We start from the raw sequence: 16,906 nt of genomic DNA on the forward strand, positions 1-16,906 counted from the left end.
AGTGCCAGGCTCCACCTCCATACTGACACAATCCTCCTCCTCTTCCTCCTCCTCCTCGTCCTCTTCCTGTGTGATCGGCGGGCACGCAGGAACACTGTCTGGATAAAGGGGGCCTTGAGAGGTAAGGAAGTCCTCCTCTTCCTCCCTCTGTTCTGCCTCAAGTGCCCTGTCCATTATTCCACGCAGCGTGTGCTCCAACAGGTGGACAAGGGGGACAGTGTCACTGATGCATGCACTGTCACTGCTCACCATCCTCGTGGCCTCCTCAAATGATGACAGGACAGTGCATGCATCCCTGATCATGGCCCACTGGCGTGGGGAAAAAAAACAAGCTCCCCTGACCCTGTCCTGGTGCCATAGTCACACAGGTACTCATTGATGGCCCTCTGCTGCGTGTGCAGCCACTGCAGCATGGCCAACGTTGAGTTCCACCTGGTGGGCATGTCACAGATTAGGCGGTTCTCGGGCAGGTTAAACTCCTTTTGGAGGTCTGCCAGCCGAGCACTGGCATTATATGACCGGTGGAAATGCACACAGACTTTCCTGGCCTGCCTCAGGACATCCTGTAAGCCTGGGTACCTGCCCAAGAACCTCTGCACCACCAAGTTAAGGACGTGAACCAAACAGGGCACATGGGTCAGTTGTCCCTGTCAGAGGGCAGAGAGGAGGTTGGTGCCATTGTCGCAAACCACCATTCCTGCCTTAAGTTGGCGTGGCATCAACCACCTCTGAACCTGCCCCTGCAGAGCTGACATAACCTCTGCCCCAGTGTGGCTCTTGTCCCCCAAGCACACCAGCTCAAGCACCGCATGGCATCTTTTGGCCTGCGTACTTGCGTAGCCCCTTGAATGCCTATGGAGCACCGCTGCTTCCGAGGACAAAGCACAGGAAGAGGCCATGGAGGAAGAAGAAGAGGAGGGGGTGGAGGAGAGAGGTGTGTCACAATCATTAGTAGTGGCATTTTGCAGGCATGGTGGTGGAACAACCTCCAACACTACTGCATCTTGTCCTGCATCCTTCCCAGCTGCCAGCAGAATGACCCAATGCGCCATGAAACTTAGGTAACGTCCCTGTCCATGCCTGCTGGACCATGAGTCAGCGGTAATATGCACCTTACCGCTGACCGCCCTGTCCAGCGAGGCCAAGACATTGCATTCCACATGCCGGTAGAGCTGGAATCGCCTTCCTTGAGAAAAAGTGGCGTTTGGGTACCTGCCACTGAGGAACCACATATTCCACAAACTCACGGAAGGGGACAGAGTCCACCAACTGAAAAGGTAGCAGTTGAAGTGCTAGCACTTTTGCCAAGCTAGCATTCAACCGCTGGGCATGTGGATGGCTGGGAGCGAACTTCTTTCGGCGGTGCAGCAGCTGGGGCAGGGAAATTTGCCTGGTACAATCTGATGTCGGTGTACCGAAAGCAGATTGCCCACAAGTACTTGGATGTGACACACCTAATTCTACACCTTCATTCCTCTCAGTGCAGGTCTCAGAGAGGACTGAAGGTATAGTGGGGTTGGAGATCTCAGCTGATGAGGAGCAAGGAGAGGTCCTCTTTGTTCTTTGGTGTGAGTCTTTTAGATATGCTTGCCAACGAACTGCATGGCAGGTCAACATATGTCTGGTCAAGGATGTGGTGCTCAAGCGGGAGATGTTTTGGCCACGAGAGATACGCTTGAGACATATATTGCAAATAGCAGCGGTGGGATCTGATGCACTCGTCTCAAAAAAGGCCCACACCAAAAAACTTTTGGAATAACGCGCAGAGGCAGCAGCGCCCTGCACATGCGGAGCTTCACGGTGTGATACAGTCAGTGTGCTGCCCTTAGGCTGGCCCCTGGAGGGCATCCTGCCTCGTTGGTGATGTGCCTCCTCCTCCTCTCTCTTATCAGGCACCCACGTTGAGTCAGTGACCTCATCATCCCCTCCCTCCTCATTACTGGAGCAAACCTGGCAGTATGCTGCAGCAGGGGGGAGCATGACTGCCAGATTGCTGTCCGTCTTGGGCACCCCCTCTGTCCGTGCTCACGTTACTGCCTTCATCTAGCTCAGTATCATCATCAGAGCCTTCTAAACGCTGGGCATCCTCCTGGAGCATGTACCCAACACTGTGGTCAAACAGTTTGAGGGACTCCTCAGGAGGACATGGTGGGACTAGGAAAGGAGTCACTGATGCCATTGAGCCGAGGGAAGAGGCTGCGTTGGCAGCTGCTTTGCCAGACATAGTACCCTAAACATGGGTGAGAGAGGATGAGGAGGATGAGGACGGCTTGGTCATCCACTTGACCAAGTCTTCCGCATGTTGTGGCTCAACACGGCCAGCGGCCGAAAAAAAGGCCAAGCGTGTCCTATGGCCACATGCTGATGAGGATGCACCGTCTCCACGACCAGCACCATTGCCTCTAGACACAGAGCCTGCATGCCCTCTTTTATTGGTCTGTGACTGTCTGCCTCTTGTGGCTTGTGACTGTCCGCAGCTAGCAAAATCAACTGCCTGCCTACAGTTTGAGAATACACCAACCTTCTACAGGTAGCTTTAGCTGAACACTGTGCAGAGGTCGCACTACACTAACGTGTAAATAATTTAGCTGCCTGCGGTAGTGATAGGATCAGGAAAACACCACCAACCTTCTAAAGGTAGCTTTAGCTGAACAGTGCAGAGCTCGCACTACACTAACATGTAAATACTTTAGCTGCCTGCGGTAGTGATAGGATCAGGAAAACACCACCAACCTTCTACAGGTAGTTTTAGCTGAACACTGTGCAGAGGTCGCACTACACTAACGTGTAAATACTTTAGCTGCTTGCGGTAGTGATAGGATCAGGAAAACACCACCAACCTTCTTCAGGTAGCTTTAGCTGAACACTGTGCAAAGGTCGCACTACACTAACTTGTAGCTTTAGCTGAACACGGTTCAGAGGACGCACTGCACTAACTTGTAGCTTTAGATGAACACTGTTCAGAGGACGCACTACACTAACTTGTAGCTTTAGCTTAACACTGTGCAGAGGTCACACTACACTAACTTGTCGTTTTAGCTGAACACTGTGAGGAGGACGCACTACACTAACTTGTAGCTTTAGCTGAACACTGTGCAGAGGTCACACTAAACTAACCTGTAGCTTTAGCTGAACACTGTGAGGAGGACGCACTACACTAACTTGTAGCTTTAGCTGAACACTGTCAGGAGGACGCACTACACTACTTTGTAGCTTTAGATGAACACTGTTCAGAGCACGCACTACACTAACTTGTAGCTTTAGCTGAACACTGTGCAGTGGTCGCACTACACTAACTTGTAGTTTTAGCTGAACACTGTGAGGAGGACGCACTACACTAACTTGTAGCTTTAGCTGAACACTGTGAGGAGGACGCACTACACTAACTTGTAGCTTTAGCTGAACACTGTGCAGAGGTCACACTAAACTAACCTGTAGCTCTAGCTGAATACTGTGAGGAGGACGCACTACACTAACTTGTAACTTTAGCTGAACACTGTTCAGAGGACGCACTACACTACTTTGTAGCTTTAGATGAACACTGTTCAGAGGACACACTACACTAACTTGTAGCTTTAGCTGAACACTGTGCAGAGGTCGCACTACACTAACTTGTAGTTTTAGCTGAACACTGTTCAGAGCATGCACTACACTAACTTGTAGCTTTAGCTGAACACTGTGCAGAGGTCGCACTAAAGTAACTTGTAGCTTTAGCTGAACACTGTGCAGAGGTCGCACTACACTAACTTGTAGTTTTAGCTGAACACTGTTCAGAGCATGCACTACACTAACTTGTAGCTTTAGCTGAACACTGTGCAGAGGTCGCACTAAAGTAACTTGTAGCTTTAGCTGAACACTGTGCAGAGGTCGCACTACACTAACTTGTAGTTTTAGCTGAACACTGTGAGGAGGACGCACTACACTAACTTGTAGCTTTAGCTGAACACTGTGCAGAGGTCACACTAAACTAACCTGTAGCTCTAGCTGAATACTGTGAGGAGGACGCACTACACTAACTTGTAACTTTAGCTGAACACTGTTCAGAGGACGCACTACACTACTTTGTAGCTTTAGATGAACACTGTTCAGAGGACACACTACACTAACTTGTAGCTTTAGCTGAACACTGTGCAGAGGTCGCACTACACTAACTTGTAGTTTTAGCTGAACACTGTTCAGAGCATGCACTACACTAACTTGTAGCTTTAGCTGAACACTGTGCAGAGGTCGCACTAAAGTAACTTGTAGCTTTAGCTGAACACTGTGCAGAGGTCGCACTACACTAACTTGTAGTTTTAGCTGAACACTGTGAGGAGGACGCACTACACTAACTTGTAGCTTTAGCTGAACAATGTGAGGAGGACGCACTACACTAACTTGTAGCTTTAGCTGAACACTGTGCAGAGGTCACACTAAACTAACCTGTAGCTCTAGCTGAATACTGTGAGGAGGACGCACTACACTAACTTGTAACTTTAGCTGAACACTGTTCAGAGGACGCACTACACTACTTTGTAGCTTTAGATGAACACTGTTCAGAGGACACACTACACTAACTTGTAGCTTTAGCTGAACACTGTGCAGAGGTCGCACTACACTAACTTGTAGTTTTAGCTGAACACTGTTCAGAGCATGCACTACACTAACTTGTAGCTTTAGCTGAACACTGTGCAGAGGTCGCACTAAAGTAACTTGTAGCTTTAGCTGAACACTGTGCAGAGGTCGCACTACACTAACTTGTAGTTTTAGCTGAACACTGTGAGGAGGACGCACTACACTAACTTGTAGCTTTAGCTGAACAATGTGAGGAGGACGCACTACACTAACTTGTAGCTTTAGCTGAACACTGTGCAGAGGTCACACTAAACTAACCTGTAGCTCTAGCTGAATACTGTGAGGAGGACGCACTACACTAACTTGTAGCTTTAGCTGAACACTGTGAGGAGGACGCACTGCACTACTTTGTAGCTTTAGATGAACACTGTTCAGAGGTCGCACTACACTAACTTGTAGTTTTAGCTGAACACTGTTCAGAGCGCACACTACATTAACTTGTAGCTTTAGCTGAACACTGTGCAGAGGTTGCACTAAAATAACTTGTAGCTTTAGCTGAACACTGTGCAAAGGTCGCACTACACTAACTTGTAGTTTTAGCTGAACACTGTGAGGAGGATGCATTACACTAACTTGTAGCTTTAGCTGAACACTGTGCAGAGGTGACACTAAACTAACCTGTAGCTCTAGCTGAACACTGTGAGGAGGACGCACTACACTAACTTGTAGCTTTAGCTGAACACTGTGAGGAGGACGCACTACACTACTTTGTAGCTTTAGATGAACACTGTTCAGAGGATGCACTACACTAACTTGTAGTTTTAGCTGAACACTGTTCAGAGCACGCACTACACTAACTTGTAGCCTTAGCTGAACACTGTGCAGAGGTCGCACTAAAATAACTTGTAGCTTTAGCTGAACACTGTGCAGAGATCGCACTATGCTAACTACACTAACTTGTAGTTTTAGCTGAACACTGTGAGGAGGACGCACTACACTAACTTGTAGCTTTAGCTGAACACTGTGCAGAGGTCACACTAAACTAACCTGTAGCTTTAGCTGAACACTGTGAGGAGGACGCACTACACTAACTTGTAGCTTTAGCTGAACACTGTGAGGAGGACGCACTACACTAACTGTAAATAGTCTAGCTGCCTGACTGTGGTACTAATAGGATCAAAAGAACACCAGCAATTTTCTTCAGGTAACTGTAAATACTGTAACAAGACAAGCCTGCCTGTCAGTAGGAAGATAACAGGAACGGATCTAGCTAAACTGAATACAGTGTATGTATATATATGCAACACCTGGGATGCATATATATATACACAATACACTGTAAGTGCAGCTAACTGACTGACTGTCCTGCCTAATCTATCTAACTCAAATGAAATGACACTGTCTCTCTCTCTCTCTCTCTCTCTCTATCTCTCACAGCACGCCAGAACACACTCCACAGGGCCACCGTGCAGGTGGCCTTATATAGTGTGGGGCGTGTTCTAAACCTCCTGAGCCATAATTGGTCAAAGCTACCCTGGCTTTGGCCATTTACAGCTTTCTCTACTGACGGCGCTGTGATTGGCCAAGCATGCGGGTCATAGTGCATGCTTGGCCAATCATCAGCCAGCATTGCACTGCGATGCCGCAGTGAATTATGGGCCGTGAAGTGCCACATGAATTTGGTGCGAACAGCCCATATCGTTCGCAATTCCACGAATGGTTGAACAGGCGATGTTCGAGTCGAACATGGGTTCAACTCGAAAATGAAGCTCATCCCTACTCCAGAGTTTAGTAAATGCCCAGAAGCCCTGTTGGCTTCCATCATTCAATCACGTGCAAGCAAAAATGCTGTTTTTTTTTTTCATTTTCCTTGCACGTGATTGGGTATTCTTTGTAAGGTAAAGGTTAAGTTAATTTACTAAGCTCTGCAAAATGCACAGTCTATTTGCCTTTAGTAAATCAACCCCATAGTCTGCCTCCTGAACTACAGAGGACTAAGAAGAGTTTCAGTAGGTGGAGTCAGTAAAGGAATCATTGGTTGAAGGCAACAAGGTACCTGCAAATTTAATGTATACAGCAGAGGAGAAGCTGTGTAGACGTTATAATGCTGTTGCTATAAAATTAAAATGTATGCTGTGATCATAGAATGCCTTTAAAGCCAAACTCCATGTTTGCTTTTACTTTAAATAGTTAGTTTGGGCCAAGCTGGCCAAACAAACTATTTCTTTTACTATGTATTCACTGTATGAAGCTTTAGCTACATACAATAGACAACCCTGTGTTCCAGCAGCAGTATGGGCATTTCCCATCTGCTGCTGGGACAAAATCAAGTTGGGCTAAACGTAATTTAGCCATTCACAGGAAGCATTGTATTTTTATGAAAGATTGTGACATTATCTGCCTGTGTCTACACTCCAGCCACTAAAACAAATACAAGACTTTCTGTGAAAGAATAAGCAGCACTCAGTCTGAAGTTTATTTCTGGCAGATGGGAAGTCCCTGTACCATGGTCAGAACACAGAGTTGCATAGTGTATGTAGCTGTTGTTTTGGAGAATGCTGACAATGGCCCCATCATTTACTAAAGAAAATAGCTTATCTGGCCCAAATAAAGAATTAGAGTGAGGGCAAACCTGGACGTAGGCTTTACCCTTTAATACCCATGTAGATGTGGGCCTAAGTTCTCCTTCCCCCCCACCCCCCTGCAAAAATAATGAGTACAATATTAACCTCATATGATGTCGCTAGCAACCTTCGAAATTTGTAATTTTAGTAAACTGGACCTAGTAAAATTCTCTACCTTTGAAATGTTTACTTATGTTCTCTTTCTCTTCAAAGTCTAATGTTATTTTCACACATATGAAGAAAACATTAATACAACATTCAAAATATTCATACAAGATACTTCTGTTCACCTTGTATGCCCTCTACTTGCAACTAAATACCATAGCCCTTCATAGATTATGACAACCATAGGGGTTACTAATAACAATTTGGCTGTTTACTTGGTAGGGATATTTTCTATCTTTTAGTAAATGGATGCTCTCTCAAGGTTGGTATAGATGATTTTTATGGGGTGCCTAAGTGCAGCTAAACTTACCCAATAATACCACTCTGCAAAGTACAGTCAGTTATGTCATAAGCCTTGTCTGTCCGAGTCAAACCCTTCTAGAGAAAAAAGTTTTTTTTTGAAAAGGATGCATCATAATGACTTGTGGCAAAGTAAAATAATTGTAAATACTGTAGATTATTGTATTATACAATTCCACTTCCTCCTCTCCTCTCGCTTTCTCTGTTGGGGTCCCCCAAGGTTTTGTTCTTGGACCTCTCCTATTCTCAATCTACACCTCCTCCCTGGGTCAGCTGATAGCCTCCCATGGCTTCCAATACCAAATCTTTGCCAACAACACCCAACTTTATCTCTCTACCCCTCAGCTCACTCCTTCAGTCTCTTCATGTATCACTAATTTACTAACAGACAAATCAGTCTGAATGTCACACCACTTCCTCAAACTCAGTCTATCCAAAACCGAGCTCATAATTTTTTCTCCCTCACATGCCCCTTCCCTTGATCTCTCTGTCAACTTCAGTGGCACAACTATCAGCCCATCCCCACATGCCAAGGTTCTTGGTGTAATCCTGGACTCTGATCTATCCTTTAGGCCCCACATCAAATCACTGTCCAAATCTTGCTGCCTCATTTCCAAAACACACCTCTTTCTAATCAATGACACCACAAAGCTCTTAGTTCCCTCCCTGGTCATCTCTCGCCTCAACTAGTGCAATTCCTTTCTCATTGGCTTACCTTTACATAGGCTATCCCCCTTGACCGCTCAGTGTCTGGTACCCCTCTCTGCCAATCCCTCCATTGGCTTCTGCTCACCCAACGAATTTAATTCAAAATACTAACAACAACTTTCAAAGCCATCCACAACTCAGCTCCCAGCTATATCACTAACCTAGTCTCAAAATGCCAACCAAATTGTTCTCTTTGTTCCTCCCAAGACCTCCTTCTCTTTAGCTCCCTCTTCACCTCCTCCCATGCTCACCTCAGGGACTTTGCCAGAGCCTCTCTCATCCTATGGAACTACCTACCCAAGTCTATCCGGTTATCTCCTACTCTGTTTGCTGTTAGATGATCCCTGAAAACCAGATAAGCCTATCCTGCCTCCACCAAACAACTGTACTTTTATTTTCTCCATCAGCTCATCTCCTACAGTTTTTACCCTTTGTATCACTTGACCCTCCCTCCCTTGATCGTAAGGTCTAACGAGCAGGGCCCTCTAATTTCTCCTGTATTGAATTGTATTGTAACTGTACTGTCTGCCCTCATGTTGTAAAGCACTGCGCAAACTGTGGGCGCTGTATAAATCCTGTTTTTAGGTTTGTAGACCCAATCAGTAATGTGAATAAGGTTGGAGATGTTACTTTAGAGAGATTTGTACCTACTCAGGGCCTCTAAAATATGACACCAAGTTTTACAGTAGATCACTTTGTTTAGAGTCAGTTATGCATGCTCTATCCATCCAGTCTCAAGCAGCAGATTTGGACAGCAGGACCATAAACATGAACTTGTTTTTCTAGTCTGCATTGATCTATATTCCTTCTGACAGCAGCCAGGCAGTGGTATGCCTCGTACAGACCATGAGTTCTTTTTCATTCACTGAAGGTCTCTGCAATAACTATGCAATGTTCGTACAACGATTTCCCTGCTGAGCTACTGTGTTCTGACCCCCCCCCCGGTTAGAACACACCATTGTGCTTATAGAATGCTGATCAGCAGATGTTTTTCTGGCATGCCCATTCTACAGAAGCTGGATGTTTGTCCAGATTCTGGTGAACAGGCTGCCTTACACATTGGGCTGAATGTCGGCTGGTTTAGGTTGAACCGGCTGATACGGGCCGATATTTGGCCCGTGTGTACCAGGCTTGCCATGAACATAAGATTGCCATCTGATTAGGCCAAAAACAGCTGAATTGTGAGACAGTCATTTTATGCTTTTGGGATGTTTTTACAACAAGGTGTAGTAGTATCAGGATCTGACAAAAATATGATCCAAAAGGAAAGATAACCGCAACAACAAAAAATCAACAAAGGTGACCAGAATCTTGTTACTGAATATAGCATTGGTACTTTCCTGGGTCTTGTTTTGTTGAAGACCATTTTTCTGATAATAAAAAGAGCAGCTTGTAAGATATTGGACAAATTAAATTGAGGTACTGGAAAAAGTGTTGTGGCAATATGGGCTTGATTTACTGAAGGCAAATAGACTGTTTGCTTTGCAAGGGAATTTTCTCCAAAGCTTACTGAATGAGGTAAAACTCCCTGACTTCTATCGTCCAATCATGTGCAAGCAAAAAATGCTGTCTTTAATTTCCTTGCATGTAATTGGGTATTTTGTTGCAAAGTGAAATTTCACCACATTCACTAAGTTCTGTGGAAAATTGTCTTGCAAAGTGCAGCTTCCCTTGTAACTTGAAGCCTATTTGTCTTTAGTAAATCAACCGTTACTGGTCACTTTGTTATGTTAGGTCGTATAATAAATTACTTTACCAACCAACTATGTAACCAGCTCTTTTAAGAAACTTGCTTTTATGGTCAGTCACTGCTGTGCGCTGAGTATTTTACATTCTAACCTTACTAATTGAGGAGATTTGCATGGAGCCAGGGGACTATTAGTTTAACCTTTAAACCTATATTGCAATTACAGCAATTGCTTATTGCTCACACAATACATAATTGGCTGAGATACTTTCATTACTGAGGAAATCAAAGTATGTTTATTTTTATCCTGGCAATGCCTACTTTAATCTAGGTGACTATGATTTAACATTTTTCAGCTGAAATTCTACAAGGCTTAACCTCTGGAGATCCATCTTCTCAGGAGTTTGCCATCTCAAGAGCAGATCAAAAGCTTGCTTTGTTAAAAAGGACTGAGGATGAAGATGGAACTAGGACCAAAACTAATAGGACATTTATTAATAAGTCTCCAAGTAGCTCACTTAATGAACCAGTAAGTTTTGTATCCTATTCAGCATTATTTACATACCATGACTATTTATTTTACCTGAAATAACACAACTGGCCTTGTGGATTGTATTTTGTATTGTAATTGAGCGCACATTAGATGGGAAATTCTAAGATGATAAATGTAAATAAGGATATTGGTTGGATTTTCAGCAGATTATCAGCAAATATGCCACTGTACAGTTTTTCTAGGATTAGAGGGCTGGGCTGGGGGGCAAGAAGGAGCCAGGCATAGTGAAATATGATGAGCTGGTGACTCTTGATATACTTCATCATTCAGACATTGATTAAAGTGGGACCTGCAGTCAGTGATAAATAGTGGACATTATATAGCCCTCTGCTTCCTATTTGGGTCTGCAATCATAGTGCATGGCAGAGGATGGCTTCCAATAGTGACATCCCGATTCTAAGATGGGACTAAATGCCAAGAGATGTTAGGAAAATGTGATGCTTGAAGATGTGAATCAGTAACTACTATGAAAGGGACACATAAAGTGTTTCCAAATGCTCAATGTTTTTTACCTTAATGCACTCTATGCATTCAAATAAAATACCTTCTGGGTGCAGCTCCCACCTCAGCCCTCCTCATATTTACCTGAGCCCTATCTCGATCCAGCGATATGCATGAGAGCTGTGGCCCTCCCAGGTCTCTCTCTCTTCATTGGCTCACACAGCAGTGAATGGACACACAGAGCACTGCTCGGGAGCCCGTATAGCAAGAGGCTTGCTATTGGGGGCAGTCGGCAGAGGGGAGGAGCCAGGAGTGCCAGCGGGGGTCCTAATAAGTACAGGCATACCCCACTTTTAAGTAAACAATCGGGTTCATTTACTAAAGCTGAAAAGCGTAAATCCAGGCTCACTTCTGCATAGAAACCAATGAGCTTCTAACCCCAGCTTGTTCAATTAAGCATTGGTAATAAAACCTGGAAGCTCATTGGTTTCTATACAGAAATGAGCCTGATTTTGCACTTTCCAGCTTTAGTAAATAAACCCCATTGTGTACTTAAATGTGGGGTATGCCTGTAGAGGTTTAGGGCTGCTCTGCACAAAACGTTTGCACACAGCATGTAAGTATAATGCCCCGTACACACGATGGGACTTTCCGACAACAAAACCGTGGAATTTTGTCTGAAGGTTGTTGGCTCCAACGTGTCTTGCATACACATGATCACACAAATGTTGGCCAACAATTACAAACGTAGTGACGTACAAGACATACGGCAAGCCAGTAAAAAGGAAGTTCAAAAGTCATGTGATATCTCCATTATGGACGATAGTTTTACAAGACCGAGCGCTTCCGGCTTGTCCTTGATTCCGAGCATGCGTGTTTGTACTTTGGACTTTTGTCCAATGGACTTGTGTACACGCGATTGGAAAGTCCGACAACACACATTTGTTGTCGGAAAATATGAGAGCATGCTAGCCAACATTTGTTGGGCGGAAAGTCCAACAACAAATGTCCGATGAAGCATACACACGGTTGGACTTTCCGCCAACAAACTCACATCCAACATTTGTTGGCGGAAAATGCGATCATGTGTACGCGGCATTACATATTTGAAATTTAAAGAAAATCTTTTTTTTTTTTTTAGAATCACTTTAAGCAGGATATTCACAGTGATGAAACCAAAAGGTGTATATCAGCACACTCTGCAGGCAGGGTCCATTCCTAATTAACAGAAATGTACCTAATACTCCTGGCTCCATCATTGTGCATTTAACATATTTTGTGCAGGGAATGATGACCATGAGAGTGAATTAATTTGTTGGCAAATATATAACAGATCTTGGGGGAATCTGAACTTTTGTAAATAGATCCATTAGTTATGCCTAAAAGTTTGATAAAACCTTAAACCTGATTTGCCAATTGTGGCCAGCATTTTTTTGGGTGGGAGCACTTTCATTGTCAAAAATAATTGAGGCTCCTTAAGTGTTCCCAAGCTTTAAAGAGTCATTAACAGTAGACTCCCAACACTAAACTTCCCCTAGATCAATATAAACAGGATAGAGGTTTTAACCTTTCCCTACCCTATTCAAATCAATTAGTAGTTTTTGCTTTAGAAACACTTTAAAGTAAGCTCCCTAACCCCTTGCCCCTTATGCTAACCTAACATTCATTTTAAACTAAGCTCCCTAACCATTGACCCTAATGCCGCGTACACACGACCGGACTTTCCGGCAGAAAAGGTCAGACGGAATCATTCCATCGGACATTCCGATCGTGTGTGGGCTTCATCTGACTTTTTCTTTCTAAAATTCTGACGGACCTAGAAATAAAACATGTTTCAAATCTTTCCGACGGAATCAGTTCCTATCGGGAAAACTGCTCGTCTGTATGCTATTCCGATGGACGAAAAACCCATGTCCGTTTCAGCGGAACTCCGTCGGAACTCTGTCGGAAAGACCATCGGAGTCTATTCTGACGAAAAGTCCGGTCGTGTGTACGCGGCATAACACTTACCTAATATAAACTCTAAGCTAAACTCCCTAACACTAATGCCCCGTACACACGGTCGGATTTTCCGATGGAAAATGTCCGATCGGAGCGTGTTGTCGGAAATTCCGACCGTGTGTGGGCTCCATCGGACATTTTCCATCGGATTTTCTGACACACAAAGTTTGAGAGCAGGATATAAAATTTTCCGACAACAAAATCCGTTGTCGGAAATTCCGATCGTGTGTACACAAATCCGACGGACAAAGTGCCACGCATGCTCAGAATAAATAAAGAGATGAAAGCTATTGGTTACTGCCCCGTTTATAGTCCCGATGTACGTGTTTTACATCACTACGTTCAGAACGATCGGATTTTCCGACAACTTTGTGTGACCGTGTGTATGCAAGACAAGTTTGAGCCAACATCTGTCGGAAAAAATCCTAGGATTTTGTTGTCGGAATGTCCGAACAAAGTCCGACCGTGTGTACGGGGCATAACACTAATCTAACATAACCATAAAATCCCTAACAATAAACTAACATTTTCTTTATACGTACCTTATCCTGTACCAGCCATACCAAAACTCCAATATGATGTATGATGTTGAAAACAACTGATATGCATACAATGTACTTGTACACTACTGTACTTGTATCTTTATTATATGTTTTGATTTTATAAAAATTGTTCTTCTAAAACACATCTTCATATATTTATGTATACATTTTTTTTCAGAAATCTGAAATGAGCCAAGGTAAGAACATTTAACATTGGTTTTTGAAAAAATCAAACTGAGCTATGAATATGTTCTAATGTAATTATATGACCACTTGATATATGGGGTGAGAAACATTTCAGTTTTATCATAACAATATCAGTTTTAGGTACTACACTACTGCAAAGGCAGTCTAAATGGAGAACACGTCATTGCAAAAAAATGGTAGAAAAATGCAAGCTGGGTCATATTATTTAAATGTAGGGAGTCATAGCCACAATCTTTCTTCCGGTAATAGTCCTGCAGATGTTTACAAAATAAATACAGATGAAGGGAATATGCAGTCTTTATACCTTTCTTCTTTACAGATTCATTATGTGTGTTTTTCGCTGTATGGGCTACAATTGTTTAGTATCCGTTCATCAACATCCAACAGATGCCTACACTCTACTCTCTATATAATCTAACAAATAAAGGGGGTGGAGCACCTATCTTTTTGCTTCTTTTTATTCAATGTTCTCAGTTCTATGTAACATGGAATTTTTTATATATATATATATATATATATATATATATATATATATATATATATATATATATATATATATATATATATACATATATATATACTGTATATATATACAGTTAGGTCCATATATATTTGGACACAGGCACAATTTTCATACTTTTGCCCCTTAATGCCACCAGTATAAAATTCAAATGATACAATTCAAATGAATTTGAAGTGCAGACTTTCAGCTTTAATTCAAGGGGTTGAACATAAATATCAAGTACAAATTTTAGGAACTGCGACCATTTTATGCACATTCCCCCTATTTTCAGGGGCTCAAATTTAATTGGAAAAATGAATATAATCATAAATAAAATGTTCATTTTTAATATTTGGTTGAGAATCCTTTACTGGCAATGACTGCCTGAAGTCTGGAACCCATGGACATTACCAAAAACTGGGTTTCCTCCTTTATGATGATTTGCCAGGCTCCAACTTCAGCTGTCTTCAGTTGTTCTTTGTTTTTGGGTCCATCTGCCTTTAGTTTTGCCTTCAGCAAGTGAAATGCATGCTCAATTGGGTTGAGATCAGGTGATTGACTCTGCCATTTCAGAATATTTAGAGCTGCACAATTAATCGTTAAAAAATCATGATCTCAATTCACCTCCCCTGACGATCTCTCCTGCAGAGTTTGCCCATTCTTTCATATAAACAAGTGGAGAGACTTTATCTGCTCACTCAGCTGTCAAAAGAAAGCATCCCATTCTGCCAAGTCTTTTAACTTGAAACATTGTAACTAAGCTTCCTTCTTAGATCAAAGGGATAGAACTTCTGTGTAAATAAATAATCTGGGCAGTCTACCAAGTTTTCAACAAGTGTAAATGCAGGAAGTTTAACCACTTAAAGTCTAAATCTTTTTCTGACACTGCTTCCTTAAGTTAAAATCAATATTTTTTGCTAGAAAATTACTTGGAACCCCCAAATATTATATATATTTTAGCAGAGACCCTAGGGAATAAAATGGCAATTGCTGCAATATTTTATGTCACACTGTATTTGCCCAGCGGTCTTTTAAATGCATTTTTTTGGGGAAAAATACGGTGTGTTTTGAATCATTGTCCATCTGTACTGTGAAGCACCATCCAATCAACTTTGTTGCATTTGGCTAAATCTGGGCTGACAGTATATCTCTACACAGTGCAGAATTAATCCGGCTGCTTCTGCTTCTGTCTTCTGTCACATCATCAATTAAAACCAATGACCCAGTGCCACTGGAAGCCATGCATGGCCAGGCCATCACACTGCCTCCACCATAATTTACAGATGACATTGTGTGCTTTGGATCATGAGCTGTTCCAAGCTTTCTCCACACTTTTTTCTTCCCTTCATTCTGGTACAGAATAACCTTAGTTTCATCCATCCAAAGAATGCCTATCCAGAACTGGTCTGGCTTTTTTAGATATTTTTTGGCAAAGTCTAATCTGGCTTTTCTATTCTTCAGGCTTATGAATGGTTTGCACCTTGCGGTTAACCTTCTCTATTTGCTCTCATGAAGTCTTCTGTTGATTGTAGATTTTGTCAATGTTTTAAATGGGTTTTTCTCTACCATAGAGAAGATCCTGCGATCACCCACCACTGTTGTCGTCCGTGGACATCCAGGCCTTTTTATGTTGCTGAGCTCACCAGTGTGTTCTTCTTTCCTCAGAATGTATCAAACTGTTGATGTGGCCGCTCTTAATGTTGCTGCTATCTCTCTGATGGATATGTTTCATTTTTAAAGTTTTACAATGGCCTGTTTCACTTGCATGGACAGTTCCTTTGAATGCATGATGTAGGTTCACAGAAATAGATTCCAAATGCAAATACCACACTAAAGGCCCGTACACACGATATAAAAATCGGAAGTAAAATTTTGCCTGACAAACGAATTGCCGATTTTCGGATCGTTAGTATGGTGCTTTCGACAGCTGATTCTGTTTTTTCATCAGACAAAAGCTGGCTGTGCAGATTATACAATTTTTGTTGTACGTGAACTCAACGTCTGATTTTCGTTTAATTAGTACAGTTTTCGTATGAAAACAAACGTAAGAGGAAGACTACGCATGCTCTGAAAGGAAAGAATACATACAAAACTAGTCAACACATTATGTCACTTCTGAAGTTGTATTCTGTCGTACAAGAATTTTTGTATGGTGAGTAACCTCCTTACTTTTGACATGAGACTAGCATGCAACAAAAAAACAGATGAACGGTCTTTACCTTTACCTGCTTAATTGATTAAGGAATAACGAAGGAGTAGCCCACACCTGGCCAGCTTTTTATTCAATTGTCCAATTACTTTTGGTCCCTTGAAAAAGGAGGGGGTGCCTATTCTTGAGAGCTGTTTTCCTAAACCCTTCCTCCGATTTGGATGTACATACCCTCAAATTAAACCTGTGAGTGTGCACATCACAGGTCCGGGGAGCACACTGGCAGGTTAGAGACTCTAGCTATCGAGATTGGCTGTAGGTACCTATACCACATGACCCTAGCTCAATAAGAAAGCAAAGTAAGCCTATACTTCTCAAGCTCCCACGTATCATAGGCTACACGATTGGCGTCTTAGCTGCGTCTTCTGGAAAATGACACGTGAAGAGCCACAAATGCATAAATAACAGGAGGA

At 42.9% G+C, this 16,906-nt stretch overlaps 1 protein-coding gene across 3 annotated transcripts in view; it reads left to right on the forward strand.

Annotated features, from left to right (window-relative positions):
• TTC12 (tetratricopeptide repeat domain 12) overlaps positions 1 to 16,906 on the forward strand; it is a 355,554-nt gene that overhangs the window by 51,718 nt on the left and 286,930 nt on the right. For 2 of the 3 annotated variants that reach the window (XM_073603090.1, XM_073603091.1), the window contains exons 3-4: positions 10,395 to 10,567; positions 13,754 to 13,772. In XM_073603090.1, the coding sequence (XP_073459191.1) occupies positions 10,395 to 10,567; positions 13,754 to 13,772 (192 nt within the window). The remainder of the gene's footprint in view (positions 1 to 10,394; positions 10,568 to 13,753; positions 13,773 to 16,906) is intronic. The other variant, XM_073603092.1, reaches the window with a different exon arrangement.

The sequence above is a fragment of the Aquarana catesbeiana genome, linkage group LG10 (assembly GCF_042186555.1).
Source record: "Aquarana catesbeiana isolate 2022-GZ linkage group LG10, ASM4218655v1, whole genome shotgun sequence".
NCBI classification, from domain to species: Eukaryota; Metazoa; Chordata; class Amphibia; order Anura; family Ranidae; genus Aquarana; species Aquarana catesbeiana.